This window comes from Salvia splendens, chromosome 2, assembly GCF_004379255.2.
Source record: "Salvia splendens isolate huo1 chromosome 2, SspV2, whole genome shotgun sequence".
Classification (NCBI taxonomy): domain Eukaryota; kingdom Viridiplantae; phylum Streptophyta; class Magnoliopsida; order Lamiales; family Lamiaceae; genus Salvia; species Salvia splendens.
In genome coordinates this window covers 7180580-7201836 of record NC_056033.1, presented here as the reverse complement: position 1 = coordinate 7201836, position 21257 = coordinate 7180580, and the positions used below count along the sequence as shown (strand labels likewise).

The 21257-nt window shown below is 37.0% G+C and overlaps 3 protein-coding genes and 1 pseudogene across 4 annotated transcripts; 2 read left to right on the top strand and 2 right to left on the bottom strand.

Annotated features, from left to right (window-relative positions):
- Window positions 1-1173: 1173 nt before the first annotated feature.
- Window positions 1174-5428, bottom strand: LOC121786227 (uncharacterized protein At4g08330, chloroplastic-like). Its single transcript, XM_042184819.1, has 2 exons — window positions 5108-5428; window positions 1174-1874 (listed from the first exon to the last, which is right to left on the bottom strand). The coding sequence occupies exons 1-2, from the start codon at window positions 5185-5187 to the stop codon at window positions 1475-1477; spliced, it is 480 nt and encodes a 159-aa protein (XP_042040753.1). The 5' UTR covers window positions 5188-5428; the 3' UTR covers window positions 1174-1474.
- Window positions 5429-7290: 1862 nt separating this feature from the next.
- Window positions 7291-11499, top strand: LOC121760403 (F-box protein 7-like). Its single transcript, XM_042156082.1, has 11 exons — window positions 7291-7353; window positions 7734-7820; window positions 7977-8086; window positions 8239-8355; window positions 8435-8531; window positions 9025-9098; window positions 9444-9497; window positions 9592-9693; window positions 9815-9873; window positions 10858-11068; window positions 11146-11499. The coding sequence occupies exons 1-11, from the start codon at window positions 7344-7346 to the stop codon at window positions 11203-11205; spliced, it is 981 nt and encodes a 326-aa protein (XP_042012016.1). The 5' UTR covers window positions 7291-7343; the 3' UTR covers window positions 11206-11499.
- A 1167-nt stretch (window positions 11500-12666) lies between these two features.
- Window positions 12667-15008, top strand: LOC121760393 (BTB/POZ domain-containing protein At1g21780-like). Of its 2 annotated transcripts, none has more exons than XM_042156077.1 (4): window positions 12667-12892; window positions 12977-13122; window positions 14057-14172; window positions 14280-15008. In XM_042156077.1, the coding sequence occupies exons 1-4, from the start codon at window positions 12777-12779 to the stop codon at window positions 14883-14885; spliced, it is 984 nt and encodes a 327-aa protein (XP_042012011.1). In that variant the 5' UTR covers window positions 12667-12776; the 3' UTR covers window positions 14886-15008. The 2 variants fall into 2 exon arrangements, with proteins under 2 accessions (XP_042012011.1, XP_042012007.1); XM_042156073.1 differs by having other exon boundaries at window positions 12667-12898.
- Window positions 15009-15495: 487 nt separating this feature from the next.
- On the bottom strand, window positions 15496-19240 carry LOC121786200 (annotated as a pseudogene).
- Window positions 19241-21257: the final 2017 nt, after the last annotated feature.

Genomic DNA, 21257 nt, shown 5'->3' with positions numbered 1-21257 from the left:
TTGTTTGAGCATCCATCCACATGAAATTTGTCCTAAGTTGATAATATGAGGCCTATTAAATATTCTGTTTCTTACTTTTAGTTCATTGAAGTGATGGAACTGAACTGTGACAAGTTAGCCATATACCATAAGGTGATGTGTCTATTTAAAAATTGACAGTGAGCTTGTATCAAAGCAATGTCGTTTCGATATTCCTGTTAGAAGGTCAATGTATAGTTCTGATCGATAATCGCAATTTTTATATCCAGCTTGAAATATATTCACTAAAAGATAAATCAATTAGAGAAATAAAGAATAACAATCAATAATAGCACAAAAATGTAATATTAATAACAACAATTTTAAAAATTACACAGGACAAACTCATAAATATATACCACTGTCTATGCATAAAATGTTAATAAACCATGGTGTATGGTCCCATAGAAGAGCAAACACACACACAGACACACAATGTCACATGCATGTATATTAAATTACATATGCTTTGTATTTGTGCAAAAGAATTCCATAGAGAGAAAAAAAGATAGTGAGATGTGAGGAAAAAAGATTTGGTCAAAAAGGGGACCCCTCCCATATATATCATCATCTACCATAAAATTCTTGGGAAAAAAATAAAGGCAACACCTTTAACATTCTTTTCATCTCAATCTCATACTTAAAAGAGATCCCTTTGCTACACAAGTCAAACCAACTTTTATGAGCCCACATTATTTTGTCACACTTTCGTGCATGCTATCCATATGTCTATAAAGCGTCAATTAAAAAACATACTTCATCTCGACTGACTAATTAACGTTATTTACACGTACGACTTTGGACATCACAATATGTATGTAATTTAAATCAACAACTCTCTCTGCTAAGGTCGCACAACCTTCTTTACAATTAATTATTTCAAAACTTTAGTCCATCTTTTTTCACATTTTGTAGGACACAAAATAAAGAAGTGGGGTCTTAGTAGAACTGCATACAATTTGAGTGTGAAGTAACACACAAGCAATAGACAGTGTCAGGGAGGTTTCATTATCTCATCACTAAATCAATGGTATATATAGTAACATACAGCATAATGAGAACGAAGCTTGAGCATGCCAGTAATCGATACATAATGGACAAATTGAATGAAAGCAACAAATCGACGTTCTGGACATATAGATCATTAGCAAGCACTGAATCACCAAACAATGAACAAATCACTGCATTCCAATCACCAACATAATCCCCACATCTGATGCAGGTTTCATAGTTTTGTACACATCGGCTATCATTCGTTCAGCTCGACCACATGAATTCGCAAACAATGATTAAGCATGAAACTGGAAATAGAAATTCCGAAAAAACACAAATTCTATACAAGCAACTTCACTTATGCTTCTTACTTGCGCAGAAAAGAATGGCTGCCAGCATGACTTCTTTCCCATGTAAAGCATTTGGTTCAATGCACGCGTGGTATTGGTTCATCACATGACCATCATGAGACAAGAGGAGTACCAAAACCAGCTGAACTAGGTTGCAAGGAGCGAATCCTGATGTCGTACTTTCTCTTGCTGGAGATTTCACTGCTCGAGGGTGAGTCTGACCCGTCCGTTATGAGGTGGATGGAAGAAGCATTGTTCAGGTCAGAAGCAATTCCAATAAGGTTCCCACATTTCCGGCATAGGAGTTTTGTTCTCCGACGGAAAATACCCCAAGAGTGCTTGAAGATGAAGTATGGTATACAGCTAAATTCTTCAACCTGGTTGAATCGGCTCTCATCAATTGAGAAAAATGATATAGTCCCTTTCTTGATAGATTTACCATATTTGGACCCAATGGTAGATGTGTTCCGACTGGATGAGTTCAGGTTTAAATCATAGCCACAGGAACCACAGCTGGAGAGAGAAAACAGTAATGTCACTTCAACTAAATGCATCATATATGATGCTCAAATGCAAAACTGGATAGAGATAAAAGCTTATGAAAGTATCGTTTAGACAATCTTTTCAAAAGTCAAAACAAAGCATGTTGTCTCCATAACTACAAAGATCACCAACAATTATGCATTTTGTGCAATCCAAAAGATGATCCTAAAAGTTCCAGATGATCAATATAGGAAAAAGGAAAATAATTTATAATCTCTGCAGACTGCAACTTCTGATGCCCAGAAGAACAATTCTTGTCTTTGTTGGGCCATAAATCATTCTTAATATGAGCCCAGTGGCCAAACTTCATGACATATATTCTGCATCCATATAGATAACAATTAAAATGCATTTGATATCTCTCACCCTTATAGCTCATCACAGCTTACAGTGGTGGACCTTTGTGACCACTGCAGAGCTTCCCACATTTCTAAAAAATGATCTATTCTACTAACTCAAGTTAATATGCAATATCCTGATAGTGCATCTTGATACAAGTTTTTTGCTCTCAAATGAAAGAATCAGCAATTTGCCATAGGACATGTAAGATTCACTAGTGTGTTATTATCTGAGATAACTTGGAGCTTGTAAAACATAAATTTGACCTTGAAATAGCAAGTGCTACCAGAATAAGTACCCTCTAAAGCTTCTACATGGAAACTGATGTACGATGAGTGTGTTCTTCTGGGAAAGTATGATTAAGGTTACAAAGTACACGTAGCGTGGAAAAAAAGCTCAAACATACATACAGTAGATGCAGACAGAAGAAAGATTTAAAGGTATGGACTCACTTTTTGATGTTTTTAGGATATGACACACATCAAACAGTATGATCCATATTTAAGGTACATTATAAGTTGTCTCTTGTTCAGATCCAAGTTACTCAATTTACACCAACACCAGAATTTGGACCGTGGCCCCAAGAAAATTAGAAACCAACGTTCTTCCCAGAAGACATGACAAAACCTCAAAGTTGACACCTAATGTGTGACTCACTTTTTGATGTTTTTAGGATATGACACACATCAAACAGTATGATCCATATTTAAGGTACATTATAATTTGTTTCTTGTTCAGATCCAAGTTACTCAATTTACACCAACACCAGAATTTGGACCATGGCCACAAGAAAATTAGAAACCAACGTTCTTCCCAGAAGACATGACAAAACCTCAAAGTTGACACCTAATGTGTTTAACTTGACGGTCTCCACTTTCCACACTCCCTTTCCCAACATACACACTCAACAACACCTCATGCTGCCTAACGCTGAAGCCAAAACCACCAATCGTACCTTGCATCATCTCTAATCTTACTCAATTTTGGGATGAAGCGCAATCTGGAGAATTGGCCACTTTTTAAAGAGTGTGGCATAGATCTAGATACTTGCAAGATTTTGCTAAGAAAGAAAAACATTTTGGTAAAAATGAGAAACACTAGTTACATGTTGCTTAAGAACCCCACATCAAGCCATTAAATAACTTCTCACCCCCGAGCTTATTACGTGGACCATTCAGAGAAAAAGTTCATAATTGAATGTTCCGGCCATGGTCCACCATCTACATGCAGCAACCAAGAACATTAAAATATGATGGAGTAGTACACTTAGGCTGTCGAAAATTGACCCAAAACCATTAAACCAGATATCCTTTGAAACAATAATAATAGCCATTTCCTATGTAATCACAACACTCGTTTGGCCTAAGGTGCTTCTAGTTCTCTGTGTGTACATTTCATCTGCATTTTCACTACAGTAAGCCTTCGAGGGTTAATTCTTTTGTTGTTCTAGACTACAATTAACATTCCATAAGTGTACTGGACTTTTTTTTTTCCTGCTTTGGGAGAGACGCATGACCCTCATGCGTCTTTGTGTAAGACGCATGAGAGACATGCGTCGTTTGTTTTTTTATTTTATTTTTAAAGACGCATAAGCGTCTAGCGTCATAGGGAGAGACGCATCTCCATCATACATCGCCTTTTTTAATTTTATTAGACGACGCATGACTGTCATGCGTCTTCTGGAGAGACGCATGAGGCTCATGGGTCTCTAATTAATGCTACTTTGGTTCAGCTTGAAACTGAGAGGAAGTCTGTAGGGAGTCAGGTTCACTGCTGTGTTACACTGTGAAGTGCATTGTTGACATGAAAATTTGTTTTCCTTTAATTTTTGCATACGATGGCATGGCATATCCACATCACGGGACTGTACTTTTGTGCAAGCTATCAGTTTTGATGGTGCACAATGATCATCTGTGTATATATAGTATGTGTGAGTGGATAGTTTGAGACATAAGTGATCACTAGGGTTTAATATTCTTCTTTGCTTTTGAGTGGATAACGTCCAAATCAATAATGACAATGAGAAAACTATGAAATCAATTAATCAAAGACAACATTATAATGTTTTATAAAAGCTTCAATGTCGGATAAACATCATAATTATGAATCCAAGTTCATTCATACTACTATTCTTCTTCTCACATTATGAACCTGACTCCCTACAGACTTCCTCTCAGTTTCAAGCTGAACCAAAGTAGCATTAATTAGAGACGCATGAGCCTCATGCGTCTCTCCCTAAGACGCATGACGGTCATGCGTCGTCTAATAAAATTTAAAAAAAAGGCGACGTATGATGGAGATGCGTCTCTCCCTATGAGACATGACGCTTATGCGTCTTTAAAAATAAAATAAAAAAACAAACGACGCATGACCGTGATGCGTTTCATTAACAAGAGACGAATGAAGCAGGAACAAAAAAAAAAGTCCGGTACACTTATTGAATGTTAATTGTAGTCTAGAACAACAAAAGAATTCCCCCAAGCCTTCGGAGAACGATAATCCCTACCGCTCTAAAGCAAAAATTCTAACGTCACTATGATCATCTCTTCATATGCAATTTAGCAAAATTGATCTCATTGCAACTAATCACTCAACTAACCTAGCAAAACGACCAGATTAACAACATATCACATATCACATATCACGCAAATCCATCACTCCAGCTCATTCATAATTCACACACAAGCAAGCTAAGGGAACGACTGCTCAAAAATCACGGTCATAATGTATCCAACGATAACAATCAGGATTTTAATTCCTTCAAAATCAACTACGAAAGCGAAAACCCCACCGAATTACTGATTTTTCAAATGACAGTACCCCCAATTCTCATCAATACGCAATTAACTGCAGCCATCACTCACCTGTAAGTAACATCTCGCCGCGAACCTGCAAACGAGGATGAAAACTGATAATTCGAAGAATAACCATCGGAAGTCTCCATGAGCGGAGGAACCGATGCGGCAGTGGGGTTGAAAGCGACAGTTAATTAGCACGGCGCCTACTGCAACAATCAAATCAAAGAGGATCCGATGACAGTTACCTCGGTAAGAATCCAGTGGTTCTCTACTGTGATTATTTTGGAATAATTGGGTTAGGTAAGGCGATTGTTGGGGCCACTGGAGTCATTGCAGGATAAGTAACCGGAGAAGGGTTTGGGTCTGCCCCAATCTCGGTTGATTTAGCATCAGCAGCGGCGCGGAATTCCTAGAGGAATTCCCAAAAACACCTCCTATCATGTCATACGGACTTCCCACTGCACTGCCACGTCATACGGACTTTCCACTGCACAGTGGCAGAATTCCCCTGCGGAATTCCCCCGACGGAATTCTCATATTAAAAAAAATTCACAAATTCACATATTAAACAATTTCCCGGATTAAACAATTTACTGAAGTAAGAAATTTACGGAATTAAATAGTCGACACGAATACGGAGAAAATGCAACCACTTTATTTAAAAAAAACATACTTCATTATAAAAAAAATACATAATTACTAAAAAAAAATTACATTATTAAAATAAAAATAGGCTTCTAACTCATCGGATTCCCCCGTCGCCGTCCCTGCCGGGGGACCCCTGCATCATCCCAGGCATCATCATCCCCGGCATCTGGGGCATCATTCCGGTACTCGCCCTGGGCATATGGGGCACCATCTCATACCACTGCGGTACATGTTGTAGTACTGGGGCATCATACCCGGTGGCATTTGAGCTTGAGGCATCATCCCCGGCATTTGAGACATCGCAGTGGACATCGGCGTACTCCCACAGATGGGAAAATGTGGCGCTGGTGACTCGCTCGAGGCGGGAGAATCGCTATCGTGGTGCTCCATTGTTCTTCGAAAGAAATGTATATTTAGAGAGAGATACTCGTTAATACAAGTGGTGCGAATGAAATGAAGTTCAATGGGATGTATATACAGGAATCGAAAAAAAAAACCATTTAATGCAATATACGGGAATTCCGCGCGGACGTCCGTGCGAGTCAACGCAATAGCGGAAGTCCGCACGGAATTCCCCGCGGAACGCCGCAGAACTGTGAATTCCTCGACGGAATTCCGTATCCGTGTATGCCACGCACAATGGCGGACGTCCGCCACGAAATTCCCGCACGCCGGTGGAAATTCCGCCTTGACGTCCGCCACTGCTGATGTTCTTAACTGATTAGCCTAGAACTTAGGGAGTAATAATTACCCTAAATAAAAGTAATGCAAAATCATTGAGGAAGCACGTTTTAGCATATGGAGTAGTAATTAAATTAATTCACCTATATAGTTAACAAAAATTTAATTTCCCTTTTAGCTTTAAACATTACCGCATTTTCTTTTTCAAAGCATAATAAAAATTTATATTTTCTCTGTATTGAAAAAAATAGAAACATTTGAAGAGGCATGAATTTTAATACACAATTGGTAAAGTAAGTAAGAAAAATTAATAAAGTAAGAGAGATGAAAAGAAAAATGAGTAAAGTAAGAGAGAACAAGAGAAAAAGTATAGTTAGTTGATTGTTGGGTCCATGTCCAAAATAAAAGATTCTAAAGTTTCTATTTTTAAGGAATGATCCAAAATGAAAATAGTTGCTACTTTAAAAAATGGAGAGAGTAGAAAAGGATCTTAGTAACTTAGGTTCGGTTTCTAAAAAGATTAAGCTACAAATTTAAACAAGGTTAGAATGTTAAATAATATAAATATGAATAATAATAATAATAATAATAATCTCTCTATTCCATAAAAATATGAGCAATGAATATAACACGAGAATTAAGATAAATTAATAAAGTAAAAAAGAGGAAAAGAATGACAGTTGAAGTAGAATTAGTGGATAGTGAGACCTATATTATTTAATTGATATAACTTTTAAAAAATGGAATGCACGTATTTTTGTGAAACTGATGAAAATGAATAGTGCACATATTTTTATGCGACAGATGAAGGACTTATTACTATTATTATAATTTTACTAAGTATCGGGTCGGGTCGGGTCGGGTAACCCATAAATATTAAACGGGTCCCAATTCGGAGCTCATTGGTTCGCTTCCAGTAATTTATCTCTCCTCTCTCTCTATCCTCACTTCCAGAAACAGAGGTTTTGATTCAATGACTTCTGGTAAGAACTCACCATCTCATTTCCTCAAGATTATGTCTTTGCATCAATTGAATTCAATAAACCTTCAATTTTCATAACCGCGTATGCCATTTATTTTGGTTTCGGATATGATCGCTGTAATTTGTGGTTTATGGAGAGTTTGATCTTGTCAGTGTAATTTGAGAGAGTTAAATTTACGTTAGCGATTTTTGATATCGATTGATGCAGCTCCAATCTTACGGTGCGAATTTGTTTTAGCATTTTCATGATATTTGAATTTGAGACGAATTATGTCGGCAATTGTAAATTCGGTGTATTTTTTTAGTTTATCTGGTTTTTGTTTCTGTTGCACTGTACACAGCGGATGCATATTCTGAGTTAGCTAGTTTCCTTGTTGCCAGATTTTGCGGTTAAACTTGCAGCGGAGCTTGAATCAGCTTCGCGTTTGAGAGCTGCTCAATTCCTGGTGACGCAAAGGCCGTGGCTTGGTAATTAATGTTTTCTCAAGTTTTGTTTCTCTGTAATTTTAATATGCCACTTATTAGTACAAATCATGAATTTCATATGCCAATTGTGCTGTGTTGTTTTACACGATTGACAGTTCTTTGGTAGTTCAGCTGAAACAATATGTTCTTGCTCTGCAGATCTTTATGGGGTTAATGTCAGACCTGTTACTCCTTTCCGTAGCTTGAGCAAACCATTTGTTGATTCAGCACTTCTACACCGCAGCTTGCCTGATGAGTTGCTTTTTGAGGTATAACTCTACTACTATGAAGTAGACCCGTCTTTGTTAAGTGATGATGATTATGGAGATCGTCTTTTGTAGTTTGTCATCGTTTCTAGAGTTTTTTACCCTTTTAATAATAAATGAGGACATTGTGATTGTAATATTAATATACCCCACAGATATTTTCAAGGATGAATCCTTATACCCTTGGGAGAGCAGCTTGCGTCTGTCGTAAATGGAGATATACTATTCGTAACCCTGTGTTCTGGCGACATGCATGCCTAAGGGCTTGGCAGGTAACTGTATAATGACTAACTATCTTTTCATTATTGATGTGTGTTTTTTCTATTTTTATATTTTGTTTTTGCACTGCAGCTAAATGGAATTGTGGAAAATTATAAGATTCTCCAATCAACGTATCATGGCGTTTGGCGGAAAATGTGGCTCTTAAGACCAAGACTTCGGACTGATGGTAAAGTATTCTGTTTGTTACTTTATGTTGCTGTGTTTTACATCATGTTTGTAATTTCCCACAAATCTGTCGTCTGCTCCATAAGATTGGGAAAATTAGTGTTTTTCAATGAAACACTTCCAAATTTGAGGGTTGCCCGTATGCTTAAACCGCAGGTAAGAAACTCTAGGCTTAGGGGTACGAGAAACAAACCATCCATGCAAAAGAGCAGTTGTTGACACAGCACAGCCTCACTACCACAAGAAGAAAGAAAATGATTCTAATCATACCTTAAGCATAAGAACTAATCAAACCTTTCAATGTGTTGGCATCAATGGTATCTGGAATCTGGATGGGTGCGGGTTTGGATGATGCTAATCAGAGTTCAATGAAAATTTCTCTAGCGAGTTCTAGAGTTTCTTTTGCGTGTTATAAGAGTGCCAAAGTTATGAATCTTCTATATCTTGTTCGTCTTAGATCGAGTCTTGTTTAAATTTGTGATTTTGATTTCCAGGGCTTTATGTCAGTCGGAATACCTACATTCGTGCTGGGGTTGCAGAGTGGAGAACCACCAATCCTGTGCATATTGTATGGTTTTTTCTAATTTAAGTTGTTTTAGTTTCTCATCGTATTCTCTTTTCTGCTCAATAGAAGGCCAACAATACCTTGAGATTTTGATCAAATTATTTGTCATAGTATTATGAAAGGAAGGATAATGTCGGAGAAGGATGATAAATATATATCTATGGCTAATATCAAATGTAAGATCATACTGTTCTATACCATTCCAATGATGTAGTGGATAGCAGTCCTATACTGCTCTTCACTAAAGTAGCTTAAGTAATCTAAGTTTAGAGCTTTGGATTTCCCCTATTTCACATTTTTTTGTAACTTCTGTAATTGTGTAATGAAACTCATGATTTCATTCTGCAGGTTTGCTATTACCGATACATGCGATTTTATCCTTCTGGGAGGTTCCTATATAAGGTCATAATCTAGGAATAGTTGTTTTCCAACCTTAGCAATTTCGGAATTGCTTTATTATTGGAGAGTCTGCTTACCGTTGTGGTTTTGTTAATAGAACTCATCACAAAAAGTAAAAGATGTTGCAAAATACATGAATGTTCGTTCAGCAAGATCTGATAGTGTTTTCAGTGGACAGTACACACTTTCTGAAGATAAGGTTAGTTGCCACTTTTTCCATCACTTCTTATTGTTTCTAAATTCTAATGGTGTAAGATTTGTTTGTGTGTGGGGTTAAACTTTTCGTTACTGGATAACTGATTTTGTGGTTCCACTCACAGGTTGAAGCTGCTATTTTGTATCCTGGCTTACGCCCAACTGTTCTAAGAATCCGCTTGAGGTATTTTCATTGTTACACTGTTTTTCGTCTTCTTCATCCATGAGGTCCTTTAGCGCATCCCCTTTTAAGTTTTTGAAGATGGAGGGCATTTTTATCAACTCTTGAGAAAACTATTTCTTTTATAATTGATATTTTATGTGCGGGTCATTTTATAACTCTTTCTCATCCGGCCACTTATAAATGATATTTTATGTGCTGGTTGATCCTTCTATGATAAAACTACTTCATTTTATATGTCAACCCTTCAACATGTGTAATAAGTTCTCGATTAAACTTGTTTACTATAAAAAGTGTTAAATCTATTTTATAAATTCAAACAGAATTGTCTTAAAAAATTCCTGTCAAAACTCAAAAATCCACTACTCCCATGCAACAAATATTTTTTTATTCTTCAATATATCATTCCCAAGCATATTAAATTATAGTAGTATTACACAACTGCTGTGTGTTTCGGAGGCACAGTTTTTTTAATAGTAATTGTGAATATCTCTCGAGTATTTGTTGGACCGTGTAACTGCTGTGTGTTTCGTGAATGTATCTTCTCATACAAGGAACATTGCCTGATATATGAATCTCTGCCACTAGAGCCATAGGCAGTACGAGTCTAGCACCTTACTTCGCAGTCATGGTAACAAGAATTAGAGGTCTTGAGTGTACTGTTAAGGTTTGGCTTTTGTGTTTTGATTATTGTTTATACTTTATACATTCCTTCCTTTCCTTCTAACTAGATATTGCTCTGGAAGATTAATATCTAGATGGTAGATTATTGGAAGACCTTTTTAAAAGTATTAACCCCATGTAATCGATATTTTTTAGCAGTATATTCTATAAGCAACAATCTTATGTTGTGTTTAGAGAATTGTGTCATTTGATCAGCCCTTAGGTGTTGGCCAATTATTTAGTTTACACATACTATATCTCAAAAAAAAAAATACTCCATTTCTTTGTATTTACCATCTTTGTGATTCATGGCCTTAAAAATAGGTTAAGGGGGACTATACAAGGCGCCAACAATAGAATGGACCTGATATCACTCGTTACAAGCGGCGTGAATGACGCGGAGGCCAGTAGCTCCGACGATGACATCCTCGGAGTAGTGGAAGGGTGGCAGGAGGATGAAACCCACAACCCTGACGTCCCTGCAGTTTCACACAAGAGGGGTCTCACACCCTTTGTCTTTGTCCCATTTGATGAAGTAAATCGTGATCTATTCCTCGTTCCACCACTGATTGTTTCATCTTCATCTATTGACATCTTTTGCATGTGTTGTAGGTTGAAAATTCTGTATTGAACCTGTCTGTGGAGAAGATGGATTATTTTGTACCTGGTTGATCGCCGTCGCTGCCCTTTTCGGAGAAGCTTTTCGTGTAAATAGAAAGGATTGTTGGCGTTGGTTAATTGCTACGTGTGTGTACCAACACCTGCGTTGTCTGCTGAAATGTTTGATTGTATGCAAAGGTGGTCGAAAACTAGTATATTCAAGAACTAGGCTTGATCATGTGGTAATGTATAAATTGTAGATTTGTAGTAGATTGTGTTAAGAAGCCTACTTTAGTCATCCCCATCTACTACAGAATGCCAATCAATATATATATCATATGCCAAAATGTCGACATTTAATCAATAGTTCACGGTGTACATGTGGACATTTAATCAATAGTTTGGAGGTTTGATGGGTTATATCCACGGTGTAAATGAAGAACGATTGTTGATCACGATTTGGATTTAAATATAGGTTAGTCACATGGGATCTTCTTTGTGGACGATGGAGTTTGAGTTTGAGTTTGGGTTTCGAAGAAGAAACGTATCCTTCCCGCTCACAAATTCGTTCCAGCTCTACTCGAGCACGCCTAATATCTGACTGTGCATTGTCATGGCAGTCTCAGTTCCATTGCAAGCAAAAATCGTTCTCAAAGGCCTGCGCTTGGACGAAAACACCATCGCTACGCCAACCCAACCATTGGCGGACACACGCCTTACTAGGGAAGGGCTTAACAAATTAAATTTTTTTAAAATTTTAATTGGATTACATTGTAATAGACCAAATGTACACCGTTGCAATTTGAATAATGAATTATTTTGACCATTTCTTTAAACGTGTCATCAATCGCAATAAAAATGAAAAACAAATCTTTTTTTTTTCTCATTTGGATTTGTCTAAAACTTTTCTTTTAAGCTAAATAAACCCTATAATTATGGGGCGAATTCTCGGCGGAATTTCCCGCGAAATTTCCAAAAACACCTCATGCCACGTCATACGGACTTGCCACTGCACTGCCACTTCATGCGGAATTCCCCGCAGAATTCCCGAAGAAATTCCCACAATAAAAAAAATCACAAATTCACAAATTAAATAATTTTCGGAAGTAAGAAATTTCCGGAATTAAATAGTGGACACAAATAGGGAAAAATATTTCATTAATAAAAAAAAAGAAAATTACATTTCACCAAATTAAAAAATACCTTTCAATAATGCCCACCCCACATCAAGTGGTGCGAATGAAATGAAGTTCAACGAGATGTATATATAGGAACAGAAAAAAAAACATTTAATGCATTAAACGGGAATTCCGCACGGAATTCTGCGGGCGTCAACGCAATGACGGATGTCCGCACGGAATTCCGTGGAACGCCGCGGAACTGTGAATTCCTTTGCGTAATTCCGTATCCGTGGAAGGGACGCACAATGACGGATGTCAGCCATGGAATTCCCGGGTGGACGTCCGTCGTGGCTGATGCTATTAGTAACTAAAAAAAGCTTTGCTTCCTTGAAAATTAGTATTTAGTCAAAACTGCTCTAACATACACTGGAAATCAGGCTTCCTCTCTCTCTTTCTTTCTCTCTCTCTCACACAGATTGGAAATCAGGCTTCCTTTCTTGCTTCTTTCGATCTCACACAACAATGGCGGACACGAAGGTGGAGACAATAGCAAGGCTGGCGCAGTGGAAAATCGAGAGTTTCGGGCCAAGCAGCCCGTACAAAAGATCCGACCCGTTCAAAATTGGCATTTGGAACTGGTATCTGTAAGCTACCGATTTGTGCCTATATCTACGTGTATTATAATTGAAGGCGATCGTGAATTCTCGATCGGTTATTTTCAGGCATTTATCAGTGGAGAAGAACCGCGCCTTTTACATCAGGCTTTTCCCCGAGCCGTCTCGGGTTTCCAAGGAGCAGCCGCCGCATGCTCGCTTCGTCATTCGTGTTTCCACCTCCCCCTCCAATCGCAGACCCTACGTTTCTCCCAGTGTGTATCTCTTCAGTATTTTTTGTTGAATTTGCTTGACTTTTCTCTGTTTTTGTGATGATTGAATATCTACAAGGTTTTTAAACTGGAATATGTACTCATTGTAACCTCAAAACTGCATACTGATATTCAAATCTTACCTAATAAACAACTATAAACTGCACTATCAATCGAGACAATTTGTTCGAGGCAAAAAGTTTTTTTGAGTCAATAATCCATGTGTGATTCCAGTTTCCGCCCTACATATAGTTTGACCACGGGTTAGATTTGAAAAACTTTTCAATTTATCCAGTACTTTTTTTGGTAAATAATCGTTGTTTTAGGTTAGATTTGGAAATGGGGCATCTATCAGTTGAATTACTATCATATTTTTGGGAAAGGAAAAAAATAGAGTAATATTTTGGTAAAGAAATTAATGCTGTAGAATTAGCTTCTGAAAATAACGTGCATTGAAGAGAATCAGTTTTTAAGATAAATTTTGGGTAAAGAGATTATGCAAGAAACAAAGAAATGGTGAAACTTATTTGCTACGATCATGCGTAGCATCAAACAGGGACTTTTTCTTTTAAGTGTAAGTTGACTGTAAATTCCCAACACTCTTGGCCTATGGTGAAGTCTTCATCAATAGCATGCTTTCTTGTTCTTACTGCAGAATGATCAAGTTGTAATCTGGTGATTTTCCAATTTGTGGAGTCTTTTGAGCTCTTAATAAGTGTGGATGGTGAAGATGTCATAGATTGTGTATTGTCATACTCCCTTGGATTTTATATAAAGAAAGGAACTCCTCCCCCCATGATCCGATCACCTGCATTGTGGTTGCAAAGTTCAAAATTTTGCATCCATTATATTTGGCATGTCTGTATCTATGTGTACATATGTGTGTCTTGCATAATTTTCTATTTTACTATTAATGTTTGTTATCCTATGCCTGCAGTTCATGAGAGACTACTTCGTTCTAGTGATGACTTTGCTTGCCCTATCGATATTAACTTCCAAGGACGTTTTGTCATTGATGTTGAGTTTCTGGACCTTAAGATCTGCCCTATAAATGTGAGTGTTGTTGCATCATATACTATAATTAGTAATAGAACTTGAAGCAAAATTAGACTTAGATTCATGCTGAAAAGCTTCATTTACTCTCACTTCCTTAACTTCAGGGTGGAGAAGGCAGTTCTGTATGGCCCAGTGATGGCGTGATGCAAAGCCAAGCAAGCCAAAACACTCTCAGATGTCTCAGTCGCATGCTTGATGATTCGATACATGCAGACGTCACCATCAACTCATCCGATGGATCTCTACAAGCTCACAAAGCTATTCTATCTGCTAGTTCTCCAGTCTTTTTGAGCATGTTCCAGCATGATCTCAAGGAGAAAAAGTCTTCAACAATCGACATTGAAGATATGACATGTGAATCCTGCACTGCCCTTCTCAGTTATCTGTATGGGACGATAAGCCAGGAAGATTTCTGGAAGCACCGGCTAGCATTGCTGAGCGCAGCAAACAAGTACGACATCGTTGACTTGAAGGATACATGTGAAGAGAGCCTGCTAGAGGATATCAACTCGGGAAACGTGCTCGCAAGACTACAAGAAGCTTGGCTCTACCAGCTTGATAAACTGAAGAAGGCGTGCTTGATGTACTTGCTTGATTTTGGCAAGATATATGATGTGGGAGAAGATATGAATGATTTCTTCAGGCATGCACACAGAGATCTAGTTGTAGAGATGTTCCAAGAGTTAATTGCAGTTTGGAAACCAACATAAAAATTTATTATCGTAAGTAATATTACTACTCTCAATAAAGTATGAGAAGAGAATGATTCATTTCTTTCATGTTGGATGTTTTCTTAATCGGGATTTGTTTTGCCCAATTATCTATTTTCTTAACAGAGCCATTTATTAAAAGAAATGAGTAAATATACAGTTCGACTTACCCTCTCACAGACAAAAATATCATCTGAATTAATGGCAATCAATATAATTGACATGATTGGAAAATGCCAACAATGTACTTGAAAGAAATTTTTTTAAGATTATGGTTTAATTAAAATTTTAAGTAATTTAATTCATAATTATGATTATAATTATGTTTAATTTAAATAGATTAATTAAACACTAATTAAAACGAAGAAAATCAAGAGAGTTGCACTGTGTGGACGTCTGTGAACGACTCTGCCTCCGTTTATTATCATCATTTCTCCAATCCATCTTTTGCAACAAAATTTCTTTATTCTTCTTTTCATCATTCAGTTTCAGCCTCCTTAACCTTCCAACCTTTGCCAATCGGTTTCTCGTAGCATCAACTTAGCAAGGACTGAATATGATTTGCAACGATTCCGATAATTCGACGGTGACAAAATACACAACTCCACAATTTGCAACAGACATCAAGAAACCATCTGAACTCAATAAGCTTTTGACAATCCATACATTTTCACAAAGCAACTATCAATCAAACAGGTTTTGATATCGACCTAAACTCTAAACCTTAAACCCTAATCTTGCCGATGTCTGAGCTCAACACCGCTCTTGCTTCGGGCAAAAAACTTCCCAAAACCATTCCTGCTCTTGGCAGCAGTCACATGGATGGTTGACAGAGCCAATGACTCCTCACTGCTCCCGTTCTCCACATCACTACTCGCCGTTGTAGAATGGCTTGTTTCGTCGCTAGAAGGAGTCTTTGGCATGCTCGAGAGCAATGCCCCGTTGGGTACGTTGGTCGTGTCTATCAAGAAATCTTCCAGCATAACCAGAGACTTGAGCTGCATTCCAAGAGACGCTATCGTCCTCTGACATTCCGCGAGTTTGTCAGCAGCCACGGCTAGATCCTCCTGCAGCAAAAGATTACAACAAACATTGCATGAACCACATTAAAAACGAAGCATTCGACACTCCAAAGGCAGCCCTAACCTGTTTTATCTTAAGTTCACCATTTGAATTTGGTGAGTTCTTCTGTAAGACACTCTCAGTCTCCAATTCTTGACACTTGGTCGACAGTTCTGCTGACAACGTCCATTTGTCTTGGATTTCTGCATTCAGAAAATCGACATTTGCTGACATGGTCCTTGCTTCTACTTCCAATCCAACCAGTTGAGACTCTAGCAGCTCCTTTGCCTCATTCACGGCCTTCAGCTCCTTCTGCAGCTCCTCCGACTTCGTTTCAGCTGCCCTGACCGATCCTTGGCTTTCGTCTAAAGCAGCCTCAAGTTCAGCCCTCTCAGCTTCCATCTCCTCCAACTTCTTTTCCAGTTCAGCTACTCGTTGAGTCGTCGAATCGAGCTCAGCTCCAAGCAGACGATTATCCATGGAAGTGGATTCCCCCGAAGCAGATTCACACAATGTAAGAGGTGTACTGTTCTTAGTATCAGGCAGTGCAGCCAGGCGCTCCATCTCGAGAAAATCATCCATCATATCAAATTCAACAGTGCAGGCCGTTAGACGACTTGGCAAGAGTTTCTCATTTTTGAACTGGTCGAGCCCTGCAATCAAGGCTGATGCCAACAAGTCCGAGCAACTTGGTTCTGACCCGTTCCTGCCCACGTCACTCGTCGTACAAGCATCCATCTCTACTGCATTCAGCCTCTCCCCACTATCCGAGTGACTATCTGTCAAAGAATCAGCATAGAAATGGGAAGTCGGGGCGGGAATCAAATTGTTCAGGGGAGACGATTTTCGAGCAAGAGATTGAAGTCTTCTACATTCAGCTTCAAGTTTAGCAACCTCCTTAATACTCTCCAACTGCAGCTTGCTAGCAGTTTCTGCAGCTTGAATGCTTAAATCCCTTTCGATTATCATGCTTTCTAACTCCTTGCAGCGAGCCTTCATCTCTTGCTTCAGGAGCAAGTTCTCTTTCTCCATACTCTCGAGAACTAGAAGACTTCGCGTTAACAACAACAGAATTTCTGTGTTCTGTAGCTTTGGCTCCGGCCTGGAGTTGAGCAATTTGCTTCTCGAGTTCAACTTTTTTGGACTCCCACTCGCTATTTCCCTCTGCTATGGCATCAGAAATTCTCTTTTCCTGCTAGTCTCGTCCTTGTCTCAGCTGTTTGACGCATTCGTTGAGAGCACCATCGAAATGGGTGACTCTAACTTCAAGGTTCACATTCTGCTGCAATGCAACCTCGAGATGCTGCTTCAATGCTGCCACTTCGTTCTCTGCCTTCTCCCACCCTTGCAATGCCGAATTAGTCGTTAAAACAACTAAAGAGAAAAATTAAGCAACAAACGCGACAAAACTCTGTGAAAAACGCTCACCGGCAACAGCTTCTTCAGCAACTTTAGCATGCTGCTTGACAAGTTCTTCTTTAGCACTGACATTGACAAGAGCAGCTGATAGCTTCTCCGTTAGCCTCTTCACGTTCTCTTTTGCTTCATCGTTAGTAAATGAAAGTTTATACGTGATTTCTGGCGACTGCACACTACTATTTGGAGATTCTCTTGACTCATCCTGCTTCCAAAAAATAAACAGATCAATAGAAAGAACCAAACACATAGAGATTCCTTTGCTCCACAACTTGTCAACGAGCTCTTTCTAAACACTTCCATTCTCTTTCTCAAAACAAATAATCACCACGCCCATCGAATAAACACATCACAGTTTCAAACATGTGATCCTAGTTATAACCATGTCCATTGTCGACTACAACATCGGATCAAGAAACCAACTATCGTAGTTTAAGCAATGCTGCTAGGGAATTCACAGAAAGTAGACAGATTCATGTTTCAGTAGCAACGGAATGATGCAATATCAACATACAGGCTTCCCAAGTAGCAAACAGAAATCAGTAGCGCTTTACTTACTAATCGAATAGTCCAACACCATTTCATTTTATTAATTGCACACAGTCACACCCACACAAAGTAAGCATAACAAGTAGACTAAACTATGCTAGTCAGCTGAGGACGAAGATATACTAATTTCAAATATAGTGATCCTAGTCAAAACCATGTTCACTACAAAATCTCATCACAAAACAGAAAATGTAGCACAAACTATTGTTCATAGGTCAAGCAATGCTGCTTAAAAACATATAGAAAGCAGATGGATTCAAGTTATAACAGCACCACGACGACTCAATACCAATGTACTAGTTTTTCAAGAAGCAAACAGAAACTTTACTACTTCCCAAACACTTAGGCAATTGATTCAAAATACACACACAAAAGTAAGCTAGACTATGTCAGCGGATGACAAATGCATATCTACCTGCTCGTCCGAGTATCTCTCAGTAGGAGAAGAAAATGATCCTGAGCTCTCACTTTCACCAGGGCTCCTCTCTGAAGGTCTTCTCTTCCACATCCATTTCCACTTTTCCATCTTTATTTTTATAAAAACACCAATTCAAATCTTCAATCATTAGAAAACCACACAAGTTATAAACAAAATGCAAAGTGAAACTGGAAACCATACCATGAACTAAAACAACACTATTGATTTAATCAGCCAAAAATGAATTCGAACTGAAATTGCTGCAGTCTTTGCTTCCAACCAAGCTCACTCACCCGTTCAACCTAAATGAATTCAAGACTTCACTCCTTCTCAACATTTGCGAAAATGAAATCAAGCAAACATTTTCCATGAGAATCATCCTTTAAACTTAACTGAAGTCTTCTTTTGAGAACAATTAATACAAATCGTATAATAAATGATGAGCCAATTTCTTTGGAATTAAACCAAGACAAAATTCGAATATAAGGAAAGAATAAAACAGAATAACAATCGACCTAATCCAGAGAGAGAACATTACCTGGAACAAGAACACAACAATTCCACAAGAAAGAAAGAAAAACTCAACTTCGCTCACAAAGAACCCAAATTCCACTCATAAAAAATCAGCATCTTTTTTCTGGGTTTACATAATTACATTCATCTTAGCGAAACGAATATAGGAAAAGATCTGAAGATAATCAGTGATAACTTCAGATTCCAAGCCACGCACCTGAGCTATTAACAGATAGTAACAATTTACTTTATTAAATCAGAATTAGAGTTAATTTATCTCAAATCATCGAGGAACAGAGCATGTGAATGTAATGCAAAGACGACGATTATTCAGCTTCTCCAAAAAATAAACACACATAGTGAGAGTAGTATATAAATAAAATTATTTTGAATTTGTTTTTGTTTAAAATCACTATTGTCTTATTCCCGCCTAACAAAATAGGGGAGCGTTTGGACAACTTTATTTACTTCTTTTTAACACTACTTTTTTTGGGTCCATTATTCCAATACTTCTTTTTAACACTACTTTTTTTGGTCCATTATTCCGAAGTTTAAAAGGAGGGAACTGCCTCAAAAATCTCTACCTTTTTAGGCTATGATACCACATATCCCTAATAAAAAAAATTTGCGCCGAAAGACCCTAACGGCTAACGTTAATTATAATTATGAATGAAGTTTTTTAGCCACTTTTCGGACAAAAATGCTCAAATAACTTGAAGGGTATTTTTGGCAATCCCTAAATTCATTGACATCACATTTCTGTCAGCAACTTATGTGATTTCTTAATAAGTTAGATTACTCCGGACGTGATTAAAGTGTTGTCAATAATAACAGACATTAAATCGTGTAACTTTTATTTGCCATTGTCTCATTTTTTTTAAGTAACTTCAACTGATAAGCCATCTACATTAATGTCGCATTTATCAATTCATAATTCAATTAGTCAGATCTTCGGTCTAATCACTAATTGGGCCATTATAGTATTATTAAGTCTACATAAATGGTTTATTATTTCAAGATAGTTATAAAATGATACTACTCCATAACCATAACTAAAATACATCATTCAATGTGCCTTTTCCTTCACATCGATAATACGATTTGTTCGATTTTATTTATTTCGTACTAGTATTAATTACGATGTCATCAAATACAATGACCCTATTTCGACTATATTACAAGTTTCCAACGACATGATTTGATATGAGGGCATCAATCATCGATAACAATTAATTTATATATATATATATATATATATATATATATATATATATATATATATATATATATATATATATATAAAAGACGAGTTTTGAGAGGTTTTGAATAACTATTTTGTGCAAGAGATGTAAATGCAATAAATAAAAACTACTAATTTAAGTATAAAAATAAATTTTGATTAAATAAATTTAGATGTGGAAAATTTTAATGTAGCAGTTACGTACAGAGATTATTCCCATTGATTACTTTTAATTCATTTCATATCTTGGACGTTTTTTAAACTGTCAAATTAAGCTAATAATAATCAATTAACAGTATGAATTGAATATGATTATACCAATGATTTCTAACGTTTTTTATTTATATCAAATTAATATTTGTTTTGAAAGGTTTTAGAAATTGTTGGTGATCTTTGTCTATAAATACATGTTCTATCATCATGGAAACCGTAAATGAGGCGGAGCAGATGTCATGTGAGAGAGTGAAAGACGAAGAGACAAAGATGTGAGTCGAATGTAATGGAGAGAGAGTTGTGCAAAATATGGTAAAAGGCAAATAGCACTTTTAAATCCTATTTTGAAGATCATTATATTTTAATGACATTAGTTCATATCTAAGTATTTTCTTCAAGTTAATTTGTTTTATTTTTCTGACTAGGCTACAATATTTTATTTTTTACAAATAAAGAAATCACATAATTAAGTTGTTGACTATGTATACTATTTTGAAGCTACAGTTTTACACATTCGTAGCCAACTTCATCACTTCCATAATTTTCATGCAAAGAAAAACACCTAATGTCAACGAAATGACGAAAGAAAGCAAAGAAGACAAAAATCATAAAATATCACATTTGTATTTGCGCATATACATACAACATAAATCATCAATTGATGATCTCTCTTTTGTTCTTATTATTGTATGGTTAAGATGGTTTACAAATAAGTTTTTTCATGACTTACTAACTTTTGTTTTATTATTCTAATGTATATATATATGTGTTTTTTTATTTATTTTGTTGTTCATTACTTTATTTTTTATGGCAATATCATTGTCCTGATTATATTTTTTAGATGTATATTAAATATTTATATTAATTGAATATTGATAGTATTTTAATATTAAAGTGGATATGTGTTAAGGATGGTAAATTTATTTGTTGTAAAGACCAAATATAAGTGTTGTAATTAACA

Bases quoted from the DNA above. Each gene is read 5' to 3' on its own strand.
- LOC121786227 (XM_042184819.1), bottom strand. From the start codon at position 5,187: ATGGAGACTTCCGATGGTTATTCTTCGAATTATCAGTTTTCATCCTCG. The intron at 1,875-5,107 runs GTGAGTGATGGC...TTCTCTCTCCAG, and splicing joins CGGCGAGATGTTACTTACAG to CTGTGGTTCCTGTGGCTATG.
- LOC121760393 (XM_042156073.1), top strand. From the start codon at position 12,777: ATGGCGGACACGAAGGTGGAGACAATAGCAAGGCTGGCGCAGTGGAAA. The intron at 12,899-12,976 runs GTAAGCTACCGA...GGTTATTTTCAG, and splicing joins GGCATTTGGAACTGGTATCT to GCATTTATCAGTGGAGAAGA. The intron at 13,123-14,056 runs GTGTGTATCTCT...CTATGCCTGCAG, and splicing joins CAGACCCTACGTTTCTCCCA to TTCATGAGAGACTACTTCGT.
- LOC121760403 (XM_042156082.1), top strand. The intron at 8,532-9,024 runs GTAAAGTATTCT...TTTGATTTCCAG, and splicing joins ACCAAGACTTCGGACTGATG to GGCTTTATGTCAGTCGGAAT. The intron at 9,498-9,591 runs GTCATAATCTAG...TTTTGTTAATAG, and splicing joins CTGGGAGGTTCCTATATAAG to AACTCATCACAAAAAGTAAA.